At 37.5% G+C, this 21655-nt stretch overlaps 1 protein-coding gene across 2 annotated transcripts in view; it reads right to left on the reverse strand.

Annotated features, from left to right (window-relative positions):
- GRID2 (glutamate ionotropic receptor delta type subunit 2) overlaps nt 1-21655 on the reverse strand; it is a 692796-nt gene that overhangs the window by 119210 nt on the left and 551931 nt on the right. For both annotated transcript variants that reach the window (XM_062575022.1, XM_062575021.1), the window contains 2 exons: nt 18284-18481; nt 10633-10945 (listed from right to left, as the gene is read on the reverse strand). In XM_062575022.1, the coding sequence (XP_062431006.1) occupies nt 10633-10945; nt 18284-18481 (511 nt within the window). The remainder of the gene's footprint in view (nt 1-10632; nt 10946-18283; nt 18482-21655) is intronic.

Below are 21655 nucleotides of genomic sequence, written 5' to 3' on the forward strand. Positions count from 1 at the left end.
AAGTAGATCTTTTGATTGTTATGCCTACAACCAGATTTGAACCGGGAGGCTTCGTGCCCATCTCTAATATATAGTTTGGCTACAAAAATCTCATACTGGAGCAGCATCTACTTCCCCTCCCCCCCCCCCCATCCAAAGCCACTCAGTAGGCTTTCAAATTTAATTCTGGAGGTACTGAATGCAAAAACAGTCAGTTGTATGATGATAAATAATGCTGCGGTAAGCCTCCCAACTTCACCAATAGTTATTTGCTCAAAAGAAGCTCCAACCAGACAACCCTTTGTTATCACTTTCACAATTTAGGACGATAATTTTATATGATGTAATTATTAGCACAGGCTCACACAGACCAGAGCACAAAGTGTGTGTTTAATGAACCCAGCAAGAATTTCCAGGGATCCTGTTCTATAGAATATTGATGCCCAATTCTAACATTGCACCTGATCTCATGGCTGTATAAACGCAGTATTTGCAGCTACTGAGAATGCATCAAAATGATATGCACTGGCTATTACTTTAAAGAACACCATCACCTGATCTTGACAAATATCCTTGCACACTGGCAACCTTCTGATTAGATTTCAAGAGATGCCGAGACCCAGTCAGTCTCCCTGTTGCTAACGGTTGGATACAAACGCTCTAAAGCCTTAATCACCCACAATCATCATCTATGGTATGTATTCATAAGTGGCTAAGAAACTACCTGTCACATGCAGTTTATGTAGTGGCAGCCTTGCCATAGACTACTGACAGTGTTATACGCAGTACCTTCCAGGATGGTAAGAAGGATTGTGCACAGTGAACTGAAAATAGGCCATCTGTATACATAATTAACATTAAACTGAACAATGTCATTAATGAGATATTAAAGCGCTGCTTTATCTAAGAGCTTGTCAGGGAGGACATTATGAACATGAAGGAGACAGAATCCCCTTTGGCTGAAACCAAACATCTATAAACCAAGCAAAACAAAAGACAATTCGGTGAGAGCATATGGACAAACGACAATTTCAATAAAGACTCCACGTTTTTTTTTGACAGTTGCCTTTCCCCATCATCACCAATATTGTTATTTTTACCTCTATGAAGCTCCGAGACTCCAAATTTTGGGAGTGAGGGGAATTTAAAAAAGATAACATACCGAAAGACAGTTTTTTGTTCGAACTTTCACAGTATTACGAAATACAGTATAAATCCATTCTTACGGATTTCCAAGCATCCACTGTCACAGAGCGGCACCTGACTACTTCAGAAGCAGGTGAATCGGACACATTTCAGATACATTAGTTCAGTTTTCATGTCACTAATTCTGGTTATCCTTTATTTTTCAGAGTGCTGATCTGCACTGAACGCCTAACCTTACAGAATTCAACCATCACTAATGCAGGAGCTCTAATTGTGCTCCTAAACAATATGTTTTAAAATTTAGACTGAAATTCCACCTTAAGTACATCCTGTAGTGTTGCTATCAAAGAGATCTCAAACTCAGATGACCTGAAGTAATACTATGACAGCTCACAGCGAACACAGGAAAGACGAAAACTCTCATCCGTTTACGTTTCAATGATGATAATGCTATAATGTCATTTACTGATGGAAAACACTAATAAAAACGCTCATGTTTCAAGGCTGAATAACCTGTTTTTTACTGTGAATCAGCTATCACTCTACTTAAGACCATGAGTCAATCTGTCGGAAGTGAAAAATGACCTCAAAGATGACTTCACTGGATGGTGAGGGTTTTCCTCCTTGGGGATAGATACAGAAATGAAAGAAGCTATTGTCAGAAAGAAATACATACTTACACTTAAAAAGTGTTTTACTAGCAAGTACATCTAGTTGTGAACAACTAACACTCCCACTCAGCTCTGCAGATTTGTTACCACTGTTCATTAGCAGTCACTGCCTGCATATTTTCTATCGTTCCACTTCACTGTTACCTTTCCTCTATGCCAGCGCGGGGGAAGCAGAATCTTGAGCACAAACCACACACACTCCTTCAGCGCAGGTTCTGCCTGGCACATGAGGCAGCACACATTTCTAAGCCAGCTCCATTTCACTAACTTTAAAAGCACTGGAAAGCACTTTACTGGAAAGTGAAGTCCCACTTTATCATCTCTTCTCCCCACCAATTGCCTGTGAAGGAAAAACAGTTAAGCAGCACTGGGTTCCTACACTGAGATGCTGCTCTAGTGAAGATAATTCCCTTTATTTGCATGCTGGGAACCTGACAGAGAGGGGAAAAAAAACCCAGCTCTCATTATCCTGTATTTGCTGAAACAGGAGTGGAAAATTATCTTAGTGATCAGTGAGAGCAACAGGCTGATTAACTTGATCAAAAGACTCATCTGGTATCATTATTTTCTTCCTTTTAATATTAATTCTGTCCCACTCCTTTTATATGCATTTTAATATTAGAAGAGGGCTGAGAAAGAAGCTCAACAGCCGAGGAAAGGAGAGTTTTTTATGTTGGCAGCTTAAAAACCTCTTTGCCATTCCTGGCTTTATACTTTGCAGACAATTTTCCTGGCACCCACCCACCAGCTGGTGTTATGAAGAAGCGCTGCTTGGGTGGATACAGATACGGCAGCTGTTGCAGAGGAGGGACTCCCTGCAGACTTGAAAAGCAACAGAAAACTACCAAGGGTTCCCCTCTAAACTCATTTTCATCTGCTGCCTAGGATATCCTCCAGTGAGAAAGTCAGATCAGGCTGTAGATGAAATTGCTGTCATCTGAGCAGAAAGGAAGGATTTTTAATAAAGCTAAAACTCATTTCCTACTTCTCTCCTACCTTAAACAGAATTGGCCAATGTACGTGTAAGCTTTTGTGTAAGAAAATGAAACAGCGGGACAAGGCAAGCTGGCCTGAAGGCGTAGCCTCTTCAGCTTTGGAACATCTTTTGCAGATAAAAATATGGGTTAAATGCCATTATAACGCAAGAAATATCCAATTCCTGGCTAAATTATTCTCTTCCATTTCCTCAATTAAATATGTATTGCACACAGCTGAACTCTGAAAAGAAAAAACTGAGTACTTAATCTGAATCTAACATTCCCATTCTTTCAATTGCATGTAGTATATAGACATATTACAAATAATAGCAATTAAACAACTGTTCTAAATAAAATATTTACCTTATTATACTTCTAAAAAAAAAGAAGAAAGAAAAGAAAGATGGACAGATGCATCAGGCATCCAGCGGTACTTCTCCTTTCGTTTTACTTGGTCTTGATCAGTATTTATACTGCAGACAGACAGACATTACCTTCACACAGTCAATTAATCAGGCTTGGAGCTAATCCTAGGGGATGGAAGGGTTTTGGGGGCTTTCACACCACCATTCATTCTCCATCTCCTCACAGAAAGCGTGTCAGACTTAACATCTCTAAATATACTGCCTCACGTACCTTACACTACTCAAAAAAGCAGGTCACACAAGACACAGAAATCCATTAATTTAGGCTCCTCTGAGGACTGTCCGAGTCTTAACTTCAATTTAGGAGAAAATCCAGACATATCTCCTGGCAGTTTAATGCTAGTGATATCAAACTGCTGCAAATAAATGCCCATACTATCAAACATTTTATTTGGAGTGTGGTTATTCCTTGGAATTACTTCTCCAGAAAGAGATGATAAAATAAATCTCTGAAAGTGGCATGCCCACAAAGCTACACCCAGTGTTTGCATAGTATATTGTGTATGCGGCAATAATTCTCAGTGTATTTTGAAAGTTCTACAGATCACTTGTGGTTTCCAAACACATTAGACACATACAACACAGTTGCCAAAATTTAGTTATGATTTGATGTGGTCAACAGAGCAAGCCCGAACCATTAAGACATTTGGAAAATGTGCATGGGTACCACGGGACTGCAGTTCCTCTTTTTGTGTGATCACATTATGAAGATACACGTGCAGATGAATACATACACCTAAATTTAGTACAACCAAATAAGAATTTTGAGATTTCATGTTTCAAGGTAGAATCACAAAGTCACAAATACACCAGCTCGCAATATAGCAGCTTGACAATAATATTTTTATATATGCTTATATAAATATATACGTGTGTGGAAAGTATGCGTGCATGTGCACTTTTTAGCTTGACCTTAAAGAGAGTGAGAAAGATACAGATATTTGTTTGTTTCCTGATGTGTTTGCTATCTGGCTTTTATTTTCCTAGTTTAGTGTTGAGTTTCTAAGTACATTTTAGACTAAGCAAATCTATTCATCTTGTCACAGGAACATGTTAAGACCCGGTGTAAGTCTGAAAACCAATCAAAATTAATATTAATTAATAAAAATGGCATTTAAATCTTGCTTTCTATGAGAAGATATAAAATGTCTTTATGAAGGAAAGTCATATATAATAATATCTCCATTTCACAACTGAGAGCTGGAACACAGGATATTAAATCAATTTTCTATGGTCAGCCAGCAGATCAGATGCAGAGTTCAAATTAAGAAGTAAGTCTTTGTCCTCAATCCTATACACTGGATATGTTTTGGTTTGTTAAACTTTAAAATAATTAGGCTTAACCACCAAATATGACATGTGAGGATATAATTGATTGCTAACACATCTTTTCAAAATGTTTTTAGAGTTTTCGTCTGAAAACTAAATGCATAGAAATTGGTGTACGGTTAATTAAGAGAAAATGTCACTAAGAAAGAACGTTGTTACAGGATAACGGTTTCCTGCTGATAGAGATATGCCAAGAATAAGATAAGTAAGATGGAGTAATTCATTAAGCAACAGCAGACTCCCAGCAGCACGTTGCAGGAGGATTAGATCGCGCCTTGGGTGGAAATACAGGGAACAAGACTGAGAAGTCTGAGAGGCTTCAGCCAGCCGAGAAGTATTACAACAACTGAGAAGCACCAAGACTTGGAGTCTCTCCCATTGCTCTTAGGAAATACAGTTTAAGCAGGGCAAACAGCAAGACTTGCTCATTATGAACATAACTGGCCATTAATGACACCACCGACAGCCCATCAACCCCTTCTGTTTGTGACCAGCATTTAAATCTAATCAAAGCTTAAGGGGATAAAATCTGTGATGTTTCCACATCATTTATTTCATAATCTTGCTACAAGCAAGAGTATTAAGGTATCTGAACAACAACAAAATATTTTTATAGGTAATACCTGAATCACTCATTATCCTGTAGTCAAACGCTATTCATAAAACAACAATGAATGCTTGTTTTGTTGGAATCACTGAGAAGCGATTAAATCTTGAATAAGACAGCAATTATAAAGACATTTCCTGTTAGAGAAAAAAGAATCAACTGCCTGCTTCTCATTCTTATAGACATTTCCAAGTGAAACAGAGCCTTACATCTTTCCCCAGGTAATATAAAGTCCCAGCCATCTAAGTTCAGAAACATTGCCTCAGATCTTACAGAAAAACTCAGATGAATCGCGTGGGATAAGAGATAGGCAAAGTCCTTCTGTTTTATATTATGCACACAAAATTGCAATTTTCAATATAATTTCATTATTTTGTCTACATTCAGTTGAATTCCATTAAACTAAACCAATCACTGTATTCTGAAGCAAAATCTAGGCTGGTCTCACAAAAAAAAAACCTGGGAAATTCCTCTGTAAGTTCTTGATAAAAAACATGCAGCATTTCAACTGTCTCAAAAAAAAGAGATCTATTATACAAAAAGGGTCAGAAGTAACTCTAAATCCTGAACTTCTGTTTCTTAAATAATTTGAGTTCTCTTGTAAGAGTGATAGCAGTGTACTCTCTAGGGTATTTCTTAATAGGGCCCATAAAGTAATAGAAAGTTAACAGAAAACCTTCGAGACATTAAGCCCGGTCCTCAGCAAGTATAAATGGGCTTTGTGGCATAGCAGTGAGTCGTTCCAGTTTAAATCTGCTATGTTTCTGGTCCAGTTTACACTCTGGGACCAATTCTTTGGTTCTTGCTCATATGGCAGGTTTCCAGTGTTGGCATGCTCTGAAGAGGGCAAGATTTGAGGGAAAAGCATCACTACCAGGGCTGAAGAGAAGGAAAAATGAAGTTGTGTAACAGGAGAAAAAAAGAATCAAGCAAACACAAAGAGCTCTAACTAGAATAAAAACAACAAATAAATAATAACAAATAATAAATAATAAAGAGCTGTTGAGGAGCAACGGCAATGGGGAGGAGCGGGAGGAGCAGGAGCAGCAGGGCCAGTGGAGCCGTCAGTGACGGCAGAGAAGAAGGTCGTGGGAACTGTGAGTCCCAGCAGGGCTGGAAGACAGGGAGGCGAAAACCTCTGAGGAATGAGGAGTGTGGGAAGCCAAAGTAAAATATGAAGAGTGAGAGAGGGAACCCGCAAAAGATAAAGCAATGCCACCAAACAGTCTCTGTTGGCACTGGACTGAGAAGGAAGCCTTGAAAACATTTTCTACGTTTTCTGTCCAGCTGGGTTTGGCAAAATTCAGAAAAAAAACAAAAAAACGAAGCTTCCATCACTCAGTTTTCTAAGATGAGCAAGACTGAATTCCAACATAATGTGAATCCTCCACTGTCTGAATCTATTAATTTGCTGCATCTTCAGACATGAATAAACAACTTGAGGATAAAAAACACATGTTAGGAATTCTCATGCTTGGATGAGTAGCGTGCGGTCACAAGTATTTGTTTTTAATATAATCCGTAGCATGACCAAGATCACTGAGAAGTCCCTGCCTTTGTAGCAGTCACAGTACTGTGGATATTTTAGATGTAGATGCTTTAAGAAGATGAGCTTCAATATTCAGCAGTAAGACAAAGTATTGCAATGCACTAACTACAGTTTGTTATTCACAAGCATATATTATGAAAGGTTTGATTATAGAATAAACAAAAAACACTTGAGAGATTATACAGTGCTACAGAAGCTGAGCCTCCCCAATTAAATTTCAGCTCTGTCCTCAGAAATGTCGTTTCCAATTTAAAAATATGTGTATTTTAAGGATTTTAAAATATGTATCGATACATACACACAGATATCTGGAATGATTGTAGATAAAATTAAAAGGACAATGTGGTTCTGAGAAAAAATATATCTCTGTATTACAGCACCTCTGTACCTAGTGGTACCTAGGCTGTGGGGTCACTCCAACATGGAGAAAAAAGAAATTGAAAGCGAAGTTCAAGAGATGAGTTTAGATGATGTAAGAAGCAGTGACATTAAATTATTCAAGCAAACGGGTGAAGAGATGCTCGGTTTTAATTTCATCTCTGAGGATGTGGCATAGATATGCATGCCAGAAGCAAGTAGCAAGTCAAGCTGGGTTCATCCTGGTATCTTCTGAATCTTCTTTAGTAAAAATATTCTCCAGGCTAGATTTAAGTTTCTGTAACACATGAAAGAGTTGCAAATCTTTACATCATGTTTCACAGTCTACTTTCGAGAAAACAATTAAAAAATACCTAAATTTTGCTACTGAGAATGCCAGTATTTCATAGATCTGCCTTCGAAATTACCAGACTGGACTGGGCTGACTCTAGTCTACAGATAATGTTGCAGCATTTTTCTCTGTTTCAAAAACTGCAAAGGCTAAGATTTATTAATAGAATTTGATCAGAAGATCAGAGAGCCAAGGCTGACAGAAAATATGAACTGACACAGCAGACCAAAGCTGTCTGTGTTAACTGCACACTCTTTAGCTACTTCAGAAGAAACAAACAAAAGAAGTCCTCTCTGTTTCAAACAAAATCCTTAAAGAATTATTTGTATTTTTACACCAAAGGCCGCTTTTTCTCTTCAGACTTGTGGCAGATCTGGAGCCAACCTCTGCGCTTGCAAATCTTTAGTCTACTTAAAGAAAGAAAAGATGATGTTAAAATGCATTTGCTAGCCCCAAACAAAGCATCCATCACTATCAAAGCACCAGCAATGATAGGTTCAACGTTGCTTTGTTTCTCTTAGTTCAGGATATAAAAGCGTCTTTGGCTGTATGTTTTGATAACAGAAATGAGTACCTTGCCATGTTTTAAATCAGCAGCTGAAAGACTTCCTAAGTGAACCCGACTGTATTTGAAACATCCCATGCCGCCACACTTAAGACACGCCAATCACAATTAATAGCAACAAATCTGCTAGTCCAAAACAAATAAAACCTGCAGATTTTTCTGCTGAATGAAGAGCTGATGAGTGAAAACAGAAGCAAAATTACTACAATAGCCAGTTAGCCTGTCAATGCAAATTACTTTCGTTTGTCTGTATTCACAAGGGCTGGTAAACAATAAAGCTTCAGCTAATACAGTTTTTGCTATATTCAAATTGAATGTGAAATATAGGATGACATAGTAAATCAATCTCTTAACTTTTGCACTGGATTTCTGAGGTGTTCTGAGTCTTTATGTTTAAATTGGTCTGCAAGCTTCATATTTTTTGGTATCAACTCTGTTAAATGTGTGTCATGTTTTCCTTCTGGCAAATTAAGGACTGTCCTTCTGCTTGTCATTTGAAGGAGACACATATCTATAGCTTCCTCTCAGGCAACAGAAACAAAGTGAACATTTTACATTATCCTAGTGAATTCCAAGGAGTTGCACTGAAAACCCAGTTGGTGGAGCGGTAAGCTCTCTAGCTGTAAATAAACACCTCTCACCTTCTAAGTTTGTGAACTTCTTTTTTTCAGATCCCTAACAGTTTTGGTGCTTCCAGCCTGCCATGTCCCACCAGCAGGTTTTACTAATGCTGAGCTGCATCTCATGGCCCTCTTCCAATCAGTATAGGACTGGAACCAGTCAACAGCAAACTCAAGAAAATTCCTTTTCTTTGCTTTCTTCTAGTAAATTCTACCTTTCTGTCATCTGCTCTCACGTGTTTTCATCTCCTTTATTTCTGGTTTTCATGCTTTATTCAAGGCTTCCCCCTTAAGCTTTACTTGGGCACTCTCTTGCACCAGTTGGTCAGAAAACCCTTTTCTTTGCACGCTAACTGAGCATCAGCTGAAGCTCTTCATTGCAGGCTATCATACTGGAACTGGGAAAAGCCAGGGTGCTGGGCAATACAGTCTTATTTACAGAGACACAAAGCAAACAGTTCAGATAATTTACAAGACTTAAGTGACTATTAATCTAGCTGTGCCTCCTTTAAACCTTTGCTAAGCAGTCTCATAAAAAACTTTTAGGGGCTAATGATGTTGGGAATACAGCAGGGATGATAAGGCTAATACCAAACAATAAAGTCACCTCTCATTCATGCAGTAAAGAAACTAATTCACAAGTTTTAATCTAACAGGCAGACAGATGTAACAAGTCTAGCTCTGTAATGGACCAACTGCTCTTGCACAGTTGGATTCCCTAAACTGTTACACTGGGAATATTTTGGGTGGAAAAAAAGCTTTAAAACCCAATCACATACATTCAAAAAAACTCTTGTAGCTCTCAACGGCCTCTAAAGTCTTTGTATGCTTAAAAACAAAGAACAAAAACACCCTCTCTCTTTTCAGCTTTCCTGAACTGACCATCCCTGCTCAGTGAAAATGGTAATCGCAAAAGTAAGGTCTCTGAGTTGATGTGTTTAAAAACATACCCCACCTCTTCTAGAATTTATCCACTTGAGGCTTTTATTCTTTTTGGGGGTGATTTAGGTTTGGTTCCCTCCTAGGAGTTTTACACTTGATTTTCATGAGTACCTTTAGTTTTTATGGATGCTATCTGATGTTTCCAACAGGGAACAATGTAGTTTCTAAATCATGAAATCTAGTGAATACAATACTTCTATCCACAGAATTTAATCCAGCTCATGTTAAGATCCAAAAGCTATGTTGGACTTTTCAGGCTGCAGCGGCCATGACTTTTTGTAGTTGCTCCATTAAATTACAAATATGCATCTCTGCAGTGCCGTTATTGACTGCCGAATGATTAGATGCATAAATGCCAGAAAGCATGTTTCATTTTGTTGTCATTTGTTATTAGCTGTATCTTCTTCATCCCCATATGAAACTGTGTTTTCTTATTCCATTTTGCATTATCACCCTAATTTGTACATCAGAATATTAAGAGATTTATATCAAGCCAAGGTCAGTAGCTTAATGCCTTTAGGATACATGGTTAAACCCTTTACCATAAGAGGCAGATTATGAAGGACTTGGGAATATAATAGAAATGAGGAATAGCTTAGGTTAAACCCGATGCTATCGGAGATGGAGAAAGCACACAGGAAGGCCAGAGAAGCTTGGCTGAGCCTAAAAATTATATGGGGAAATTAAGATAAATCACTAGAGGGAAGAAAGAATGCCAGACAGTAACAGTAAGACCATACGGCACTAGTGACTGATCTAAACTTAGCTCAAAAGCCAAATTGCAATATTTTCTATCTGACTCTGAACATAGCACTCACATTAGCTATGAATAATTCCCCAAGCAGATAATCGGAAATACTCTTTTCCAGTGCAATAAATCATCTTTCCATAGTTAGACAATTACAAACTAAAACAGGCTAGCATGTAGTGCTCCTGAACTTCTCATGGTGCCCACACCAGACCACTGGATGCTAGAGTCTTGGAAACCAGATGACATATGACTGTACTGCACTCAGAGGCCCTCATGGGTTGCAGAAGGGCAGCAGGGAAGAGGGAAGTATCTATAGCAAGAGGGACAATGTACAGGAGGCAGAGACCCCCTTTGCTTTTTACCTTGTTGCACAAAGGATCCATACACGAACCACATAGAGTTGTAGAGTGTGGTGGAGGTCATGGATCCCATCTGAAGGCGTGGAGGGTTGAGCCAGTTCAAGAGGTAGACCAGGAGCCCAACTAGCAGCACCGTGCCAGCTATGCACGCCCACAGGGAGAGGTCGAATGGTGCCAGGCAGGCAAACATGTCCACTGTCTTCTCTGCCTTCCGAAGGAGCACGCCCACCGAATAGTCCATGTAACGAGTCGTGAAGTCCACCACATTCTCACGATCAGGGGTGATGGTTAAGGCAGAGATCCCTATATCAGCCCTCTGAGGAAAGAGAGAAAGAACAGTGCACATGAATATGGGCTACACAAAAGTGTTTTGCTCTGCTTTGATTTACAGCAGCTAAACTTATCACAGAGAAGGAGATACCAAGGCCAGTATCTTAAGCGTGAAGGACATGAACTCAGAAACATGATTAAGGGTTGAACAGAATAGCTGTATGATGCTTCTTATGTTTCTGTGACCAAACCTGGCTTGGCTGGACTCACGCACGTTCGCTCTCCAAGTTAGTATTTTCCGAGAAATCACAGGGAAACTATTTCAAATACAGATAAGCTAGAGGAAATCTACTTATGGTCATTTTTCTTGGCCTGGCTCATTGAAGCCATCATCGCCATTGTGGCGAAAAGCAGACCTTGTGTATAGCATTTCTACTCAGCGGAAATCAGTTTCCTGGCAGAGCCACATGATATTCAACATTTTGATGACATGAGGATCCTGACAAAGGGCCTCTGCATGACAAAGGGCATTTCAGTGGTCCTGGGGGCTTGGGGAGGCTTGAAATTCTGAATAATGAAATACTCTGCTGGCTGCAGAGTATTAAGTGCAGAATAGCAAATTTTCCATACGGTTCCATCACTATTAGATTCCTCTATAGTCCCCTACTAAACAATTCTTTTCTGTGACAACCTGTCCTGCAGGTATCCTGGATGCGCTTTGTTCCCTTTACATTTTTTCGTAATTTAAAGAACCCATTTAAGATGAGAAGCAGATGAACAACTTTACTCGATCTAATCATTCTATTTCACAGCATGTCTGGATATTAGGTCTCAAGAGACACCACTTGCAACTACAGCAGGTACTATTTCACATGTACAATAAGAACTGTGAAAACAAAAAAGGGTTTTTAAGGCAGATGCATTAACACTGTTGAAAAAAGTCCATATCCCAAATAAAAAGAATATAAATTTTTGATACTTTAATATGAAAAAGAGCACTTAAAATAGTTAAAGCTCCTACTAGCTCAACATGTTCCCACTTCTGTTCTGACTAAAGCAGTATGTGGTCCTTTGGAAGGGGGTAAAGAGAGAGAGCACAAATGCTTGAACTCTCAGTACTGTGCCAGTTTTGTTAACTCTCTTAAATTGCTTTATTTTCATCCAAAGAAGGTAAGAATTACCATCTCCTTAGAAATGTAATGCAGTATACGGCTGAAACTCTCATTAGAACCGAATTTACAGACCATCTGGATTCTTTTAATATTATCTGACAGTTATAGCCCATGGTACAGACACATTTTTAACCACAATAACCAAATTCTAAGTGTTACATGATGTTACTTTTACTTTCTTTATGCATATTAATAGTGGCTTGAGAGAAATGTCAAAGACGGCAAGAGGCGCGACGATTTGGAAAAAGAAAAAGAAAGTGCTTGAATAGCACCTCACAATAAACTAGTGAGGCAGGGAAATATTTATTTGCTTAAAGCCACGAGTTAGAGCTCTAGCTTTAATTTGTGTGTTAGATTCTACAGTGTCTTAAGTGAAGCTGTGTTGATGTACACAGCTGAATGTGTGGCTTCATGAATTCACTTCATGTTCCTTTCTAATTTTTGGTGGATGATGACTAAACTGCCCTTTGTCCATGGGCAGCAGCAAAGTCAGAAATCTAACATCCAAATAAAAATGTCATCAGAATAGTCCATGGAAGCATTTGGAAAACCATTTGCATCTCTTTTCTCTGATTACAAAACTTTTAGACAACAAATGACTTGAGTGATTCTTAATACCTCGTAACAGTTAAGGCACAGATGCAATGAACAGGTTGCAAATGAGTCATCATCCAAAATGTTTTCCACAAACAGTGTGTATAAACTGATCTTTTCAGTAATTTACAAATGTGAAAGTCCATTTACAAACGTAAAAGTCCAATGCTCTATACTAATAGCTGTCAAATAGGAAAATAAGGTTACATTTAATGAACAAAATATTTTTCTGAATGTATACTTGCTGTATATCTAAAAGTGAAATGGGAACTCAGGGTTAAATGAGGACACATGGAACCATAGACTCTGCTTAGTTGTAGACTTGGCCCTTGCTGTTTGACTTAACTAAGTTACTATCCACCAAGAGATCTTAATAAAGTATTTCCCTGCTTTACTAGTTTATTGTGAGGTGCTATTCAAGTTACATTGGTAAGGTGTTTAAAGACTCTTCACTGAAAAGCAATATACATGACATAATAAGGATATACATATATATATCAAATAACTGACTACTGCAAGACTGATTCACTATCTTTTTTTTTTTTTTTTTTTTTTTTTTTTTAAGAGAAACATATCTTTTCAAGAAATACATTGAAAGGCATTGCATGAAAAAGCACAGTATGTAGTATTTATGGAAATACTGCTTCTATTCTATGCCTCTGGGTAAGAGTGTCTCCACAGTATGACTCGACTCTGACTCTGGGCCAGCTAGGACAGAGATACAACGCTACTCTGATGGAAGCGTTTCATTTCCTTTGCCGTGTTACAGCAGGAATTGAGATATAATTGTGTCCTGTGATAACAGTGATATTAAAATCAAAAACAGAAAAGTGAGAGGTAAGACCTGATTACTCATTACTTCTCTGTTTAGCTTCTGTTTTTAAATAAAGGATACATTGCACTATTACCAAGGATATTCTTATTAAATCAAATCACGCATGCCAGATGGCTCAAAAAACTGTTTAATGCAAAACCAGGGCTGTTAAATCATACTGCCAAAACTAATACTGTGGAGAAACGTACTACTAGTTGGTACTCAGATATCTGCCAAAGCATTCCATTGCAGTTGCTTCATTTTTTCATTCTTTTATCATTAAAAATATTGTGTGTGAGTGGAAGAACAACTACTAGTGATTCTTTTTTTAAGCTACACGCACTCAGTAATACAGCACTCATGAAATGCCTAACAGTGAAATTTGAAGTCAACTGAAGCTTTGGCATTGACTTAGTTGGCTCCAGAATTTAATTAAAAGGATGGTGTCAGCATTCCTGGATACTGCAAAATCCCTACATCCTCGCCAAACAAGTAGTAATTAACTGGAATGACAAAGTTCAACTTCTAGTGGCACTGAGTATCTAGAGATTTTATGGATTGCATTGTGGACAGAGCAGTGCTGGAGTTGTGAACAGGAGTCGCAGAAAGCCCCAGGCTTAACTTCATAGTTGATCCAGGGAAGGTGAGTGTTCTTAATTATGTACAGTCTGTCTACTTGTATCAAAATTGGAAGATGAAAAAATTAAATGCCTGTCATTAGCATGTCAGACTGAATCAGAGAAGACATCAGTTTGAAGAAGTCAAGGATTGCTTAGTGCTCCTGAGACAGAAAGGCAAATGCATACAGTTACATCAATATTTAGATGTAAAGCTGCCAATGTGAATTATAAACACGCAAAACTCTCCACTTACTAAGCCTTCACAGTGTCAAAAATCAACCAGCTATTACTATCATAGATATTTCTTTAACAAATTTCTGATGAATGAAATTGTGAATCCTGGAACTGATCAGCTGAAAAAAAAAGCAACGGGCATTATTTTTTGTTTATATGACCAGCTTATGAGGCTGCATTAGCTAACTGCATGTTTCCCAAGATCTTTGTACAGGAACATTACCAGACTTTGAAAATATAAAATAAATGCTGAAATGGGTCCAATAGCATTGTTACTCATGTCACAGAATCAGCTAAGCAGCAACATGTAGAAATCCCCCAAGCACCAAAATGCCCCTACACTATTGATTAAGGAAGCACATCTTGTACACATGATGTAAAGCAATCTTATGATGAGTTCTGTGGTTATGATCAAGAATTGTAGATTCATTTGTTTTTAAGTTGCTCTTAAGAGATCTTTCATTTTATCCATTTTCACTGTTAAATCAAGTTTCACCGAATGCTGAAAGCAATAAACCACAGTCCCACGTGTTACGCAGTTATTAACATGGACATGCAAAAACTAATCACAGAAACACCTTTGCTCAGGTTCATTCACATGCATCCAAATAACTCTCCCTTTCCTCAGTTATTATTTTATCTTCTTTTTCCTTCCTGTGTCCTTCCTTCTTTCTTTCCTATGCTACTCCCCTAAGGAAGATGCATCAGAAGAGTGCCTTTCAAGAGCCTTCTCCTTCTTCTACAATTTCTCTTAGAAATGCTTATATCTGTATTTAGCTTTCCTCTCCTCTCTGACCAAAAGTGGAACCTGGCAGTTGTAATGTGCTTCTCAGTAGCTTTTAATTGGAAAAAGTCATGCCACCTGAGGTAGCACAGTGAAATGTGAGAAAGGCAGCTGGTATTCAGAAGAAAATGATGATCACACAGAAGTCCTGAGCTCTGCTGAAAAGCCTCGTCTCCCCTCTCAGAAGTGACATCAGCAGAGGTACATTCAGTTTACTCTTAAAGTTGTAGGTAGCATGGGTGTATTTAATGTAATTCTTGGAAGTCAAAGAAGGGGAGGGAAGGAAAACTAACTAAAGACGAGCTGCTTTGATTCTGGAAACACAGCAGGCTGATTCCAGTTCCCATTTTAGCAACGAAGAGAGACAGGCATGCCTTGTCTTCAAAGCAGGAATGCCGCAAACTTGACATAAGCTTCAGTCTGCGAGGCCAGCTGTGGACCCTGGGCACGTGCTTTGCACCACCGGGCTTCCATGCCACACCAGCAACACGAGCAAGGCCGCTGCAAATGAGAGCAGCCCAGGATTGCTTTCTGGGTTGGCATCTATGAAACATACAGTCTAAAAAATGGTATAAATCACACAGGAAGAGGATATGGGTTACTGCTAACTATCATGACAAAGAAAGAGCACAGTTAAAACTTTCCTGGGAACACTGGAGCAGCTGAATCCTGTCTGGTTCAGAAGAAATGACAGACCACTTCAAAATATAAGGTTTTGCTTTGTTTAACACAGAAATTATGTGCTTGCTACAGCAATGTCATTTCATATGGTGGGTCTTCTGTGGTGGCCACAGGCGTCCTTCTCAACGAGATGCAGTCAGAAAGAGAAGCTCCTTTCCAATACACCTGGCGAGGACCTATCCCCTTTGTAAAAAATACGTTGTTCCCAACTCACTCCTGGCTCACGCGCTAACAGGCAAAGAGCACCCCCTCCGTTTCTGAGTTTCTTCCACATATTGGCCAGATTATCATGTAAATCTCAATTGGGAAAACAAGGAAACGCTGCGTTTTAAACAGGTTAGACCTTTAATCTAAAACTATTCTCTGCTCCTCTGCTTCCTCTTATGAAGTTGCCAAGCAAATGGATATTTGAGCTCTGGGAGCAGAACTGGGTTCACAGTAAGAAAGAAAGCAGCCTTTCAAGAACAGCTTGCACTTGGTAAGGGGTACACACATACTGGCTGCTGGCCCAGAGGTTCTCTTTTGCCTTTAGAGAGACAGAAAAAGGGAGAAAAGGACACAATAAATGCTACTGTTAATTACAGAAGGGGTAAGGAGCATCCTAAAAAATGATACACTGCCATATTATCAGGAAAATATTTCTAAATTCCAAATGCAGTTTTGTTAACTCTTTGTGCTTTCTAATTATACAGAAAGATTTCACATAGATTAAAATTAATTTATAGCAAAATTGTAACAGACTGATAGATCTGTTCCACTTGCTACATGCACTCAGATATAGTGGTTATTGTCATAAGTGTATTACTAGAGTTATACGAGCCCCTGTCTAGTAAGGAGACAAGAATGGCATATGTCTTCCAGTGAACCATCTGATTTCCTAGAATTTCTGCCTTTTGCATCTTTCACTAAAAGTAAGTAAAAAAATGTTGTAGGCCTTCTCTCATCTCCAGACTCATCCAGAATTAGGAGCCTTCCAGTCTGTGCTATGCAGTCTCCTGAATCATTTGTTGAGAGTAGAGGAGAAAAATAACTGAAGTAAGAATAGACAGTTTTGGTGTTAGCCTGAAAATGAGGCAATAAATTTTTAGTTGTCAAATTTTAGAAAATGCAAGAATATTTGCTCTTCTAAATGATTCCAGCCTACCCTATATGATCCATTCCACTTTCCAATCTTACAGGGGTGTAGGGATGTGGCAAACGCAGCTTCTTATTTCCGTGTACACATACAAACCATGCTGCACATACAGCATGGGTAGTTGTATTTCATTCCAGCAGATTTTGTGCTGCTCAGGGATGCAGAATAGGTTAAACTTACCACTGATTTTATTTTTCATGTCAAACATTGCTTCATTGGCTTATAACCTGTAACCTTGTGTGTATCAATTTTCAATTTTAAGAGCTCTTAAATTCCTGCACCCTTTCTCGGTTGTTATGTTTAGCATTCGGCAAATATTCTCTGGGGTGGGCTTTTTCCTAAGATTTTTTCCTTTACTGGAAGATATATTATTCAGTAATTGGCCAACTTTTTGCTCAAGTACTTAATGATTAGCTCCTATATCTGACTGCATGGCTCCTTATTCTTTGCTGTGACCATCAATTAAATTCACCTTCCTGAAAACAACGAGCAAGTTATTTACATTAATATCTATTGTTTTTATTTCCGAAAAAACAACTAATGTGGGGCTCTATGGCTGTAAAAGCTGCACCTAGAGCAGTGAAAGATGCCTCTACAGGTTAACTAAGAGCAAATAAAATACGTAAGTTCACAGCATGAATGAGACTAGCAGAGTACCATCTGCACAGCCCTTTCTTTCAGTGCTAATGGGAGAAATTGAAATCAGATGATAAGATGTGAGGAGTGGAAAAAAAAGAAAGATATTGCACATTAATTTGGTTTAATTTATTTATGATAAAATATTGAGCATTAAATGTAAAATTAAAAAGATTAAAATGGTTTATTAATTACAGAATAAAGAATACACTTCACGATTCATGCATCTATCTACATAAGTGTTATTATATACCAATAAAACATTTTCTGTTGATTATATACTTCATGTATTCATCTCACCAACATTTTTCTAAGTGCTATACATTTTTTTATGTAATGTATCACTAATTACTGCAACATCAATTTTTCCTCTTCAGAACAGCCTCTTTGACTCATTTGTGTCAGGTCTTGCCAAATTAATTAGGATGCTGAGCATCCCGTTATTTGACTAAATTCACATTTCATACTGCTGTACTTCGGTTGGAAGAAATGGACAGCCCTATGTCTTAAATAGTTACCAGAAGGCACTATTTTCAGCTTTTTCTTTATAGCCCAATGCATCTGGGTGCACTACTAGATTCCACCAGCACAGGCGATGAACAAAATGCTATCAATGAATCAGCAAGTAAGTTATTAGCTGATGCAAATATGTTGTACCATGTATTATTTAGCTTTACTACATAGATTTATTTAGTAAGTTGTTAATAACCTTACCTTAAACACTAGTTCTCCTATCAGTCCATTCCATGATCCATCATCCTGAGGACTTCCATACTTGTGATCGGGTGCAACATAAATTTCATATTTAAAGCCAAGATAATTGGCCAAGGCTTCCAACACATCTATTGAGAAGCCCTGATATTTCTTCGGTTTTCCCAGAACATTTTCAGACACCATGACAAATGGCTCTTCCTAAATAGAAAATAAAGAAAGTAACTGTGTTAGTAACACAACTATTTATCACAGTGAGCAAAACATGTGCTATTTTTTCAGCACTAAAGGAAGAGCTATTTAAAAATGATTTATTCAAAACTTTCCAACACACATTAACAGCATCTCTTGCATTTTGTTGCAAGCTATTTTGTTATGCATTTATTCCAATAGAATTATCTCATACTTCCTATAAGAAATTTTCTTCTCTACTACATATTTCAGAAGTAAATCTTCCATTGTAACATTATAATATCAAATGCTTTTCAGTAATGCTTTCTTTCGCACTTATTTTTGGCATGACAGACACACTCTTATGATGACTATCCATAAATATGAAGGATTCTACAGTGCTGCCATTTTTCACTGACTGCATAACCACTGTATCTGACAAATACAACTATTAACTAATGCTTTAAGGAAAGAAAAAATAATGGCTAGCCAACCACACCTGAAAAAAAGACATTTCTCTTGTCTGCTGTAATACGAATATAAACTGATTGACTTTATTTTAACTGATTTTGTCTAAAAGCGTACATTTGATTAGTTTAGGGAGAATCAATTAAGTGACTGAAGTTCATCTATAAGAACATGATTAGTGAGCATTCAGCAAAAGAGGATATAATATACATAATAAAGGATACAAACAGACACCAAAATGTGGATTGGGTTGGTAAGATTCCACAGATGATATGCTTTTCTTTTACTTTTCCTAAGATCCATGTTTTCTAAATTTTATATTAATATACCTAATAACATTCTGAGAAAGAGATAATTATTTGACTAATTTTTAATTTATTTTACCCCCTCTTTCTTCCTGTTGAGTATTTAATTTCTAAATTTTTCCTTCACACTTTTTAAAACCAAGCTAAATGAGATCATATTTCTGAGTACAAAAATATAATTACCATAGAAAGATTCTATTATGATCTTTTTTATTTTCTCTGAGAACCTGGTGTGACCTACCGAAGTACAGCAAAAATATCAAATTCTCAAGGGAAAGCTTGAGGACACTGTGATTGTAAGTGTTTTTTTTTTTTTTTTTTTTTTTTTTTTTTTTTAGAAATATTATGCATTTATTTCCTTAAATCCTTTTTTAAGGATTGAATTGCAGCATGGTGCTGTAATCTATGAGTTTATTGGAACAGTTTATTTGGAGATGCAAGAAGTGAGTTCTCTTGGCTAGTATGGACACATGAAACCACTTCCTGACCGCTTCTCAGTCTGCCTAACTTGCAAGCATACACACGAAAACAAAGTTGCTTTGCTACAATATTTGTGGCTCAAACTGTAATCATGTCTCTAGAGGTAATTTTTGCAAGCATTTTAATGGTATTTCCTATTACTCTATTACTCAGTTCTTCCAATTACTCTCAAGCCAAATGCACTATTCACAAATTCAAACGCATTTTTATTTTCTTAGCATACCGCTCTATATAAATAGGAGGAAGGTACTCAGAATATGAAAGCTTCATTTTTAAATGTTCAGGTTAACATTCCTGAGGATAGTCACACATTGAGGTCAAAGAAACAAGCGTGCAGCCAGACTCCACTGCCAAATATTGTTTTCTGACTTTAGGGGAAAAGAAAAATCCAAAATCCTCCCATCCCAAACTAATCGAACAAAACCAACAGAATAGACAGGTTAACTGTCCATCAAGATAGTATTTCCCAGCTGTCAGATTTTTTTTTTTTTTCCAAGTTATCCAATATTGGCCAAAAGGAATAAAATGGAGGGCAGCAATGAACTTTTAAAGTAATTTTCCAGTGACTGGTTTCCAAGAACATTGAAAAAATTGAGACTTAGCTAACAAAAACCTCTCCTAAATGAAAACACTCTGTGAATTCAGATGTGCTGATCATTTGGACGAGAGATCCCCTACATACAAACTCAAACTACTGGAATAAATAAACATTTCTACAAAATGTTTGTAATTTATCAATCTAAGCATATTGTGCACAAAATCCAAAGACTTGTTCGTATGAAGGGTGTTTCAGAGGCTGATAATTTTCGTATTAGAAAATGACTTCTGAGTTAATAGAAAATAATTGCACAATCTGCATTTTTATTTCATTAAAAAACAACTGCTAATTACAGAACTGATTTAAAACACACTGTTTTCCACAGCTTATTTCAATCTTTTACTAGGTTACGTAATATGCTTTGCTGTATAGTGGCTTACCAAAAAGTAATGTTCAGTGTGCTATATGGCTAATAGAGCCTAAATGGTCAAATAGACGAATGCAAAACAGTTAGCGCTTCTCAATTTCTGTTGAATGCTGGAGCAGCAAAATATTTAAACATACTCAAAAAAAAATAAAGCAAAACAAATCCATTCCTACATTTCTTGTGATTGTTTATAATTCTCAGAAGGCATTAAAGGAGGACAAAAATATTTGTCTTGATTTTTTTTCCCCCATAAATGCTGCAGGCTGAAACTATGCTAGTTGTCTTCAAGTATACTGGGAAGGTGTTCTGGGAGCTCCCAATGGAAAGAGATACATATCCCTACAATACTGATGTGAAAAATCATTATCTTCATCCATGAGAAAGCGGAGATTTAAAAAAGAAAATATACAAAACAAAAACCAGCCAATACACTTCTCACCTACTCAACAGAAAAATAATGAGAATGAAAAATAGCCCTGTACAGAGTAGGTGGCAAAAAGGCACATGCTGACTAATGAGGTCGGGGGTGACAAATTTCACCTCGGTGCTGAAGCTTCCACTGGACTCTGAAAAAAATTCAATAAAATCCTGACATGATTTCTCTCAGAAGCAAGTGGTGATTCAGACTACATATAAACAGATTCTTCTCTGAGAGACCATACTATCACTATCCTTGGAGTTATTCAAAACTCATCAGTACAAATAGTAAGTAAGGATAGAGGATTTACTTATTTTTACACATACCAGTAGAAATCAGATGATGTTAATATAGAGCTTGGAGCAGTCTGGCTTTAAGATTGGAGGTAAAAAATGTTGCCTTCTATTTTTTATTGCTTTTTCCACCAAGATAAATAGCCAGTACCTTCTCCTATTGAGGACGAACATTTTGCCATAAATAAAAGGAAGTAATACAAGGTTTTTAAGTGTTTCAAGAATCTAGGATTAAATGTACAAAATATAGTGTGGTTGTAAGTTTGATCGTATAA

The sequence above is a fragment of the Rhea pennata genome, chromosome 4 (genome assembly GCF_028389875.1).
Source record: "Rhea pennata isolate bPtePen1 chromosome 4, bPtePen1.pri, whole genome shotgun sequence".
Taxonomy (NCBI): Eukaryota; Metazoa; Chordata; class Aves; order Rheiformes; family Rheidae; genus Rhea; species Rhea pennata.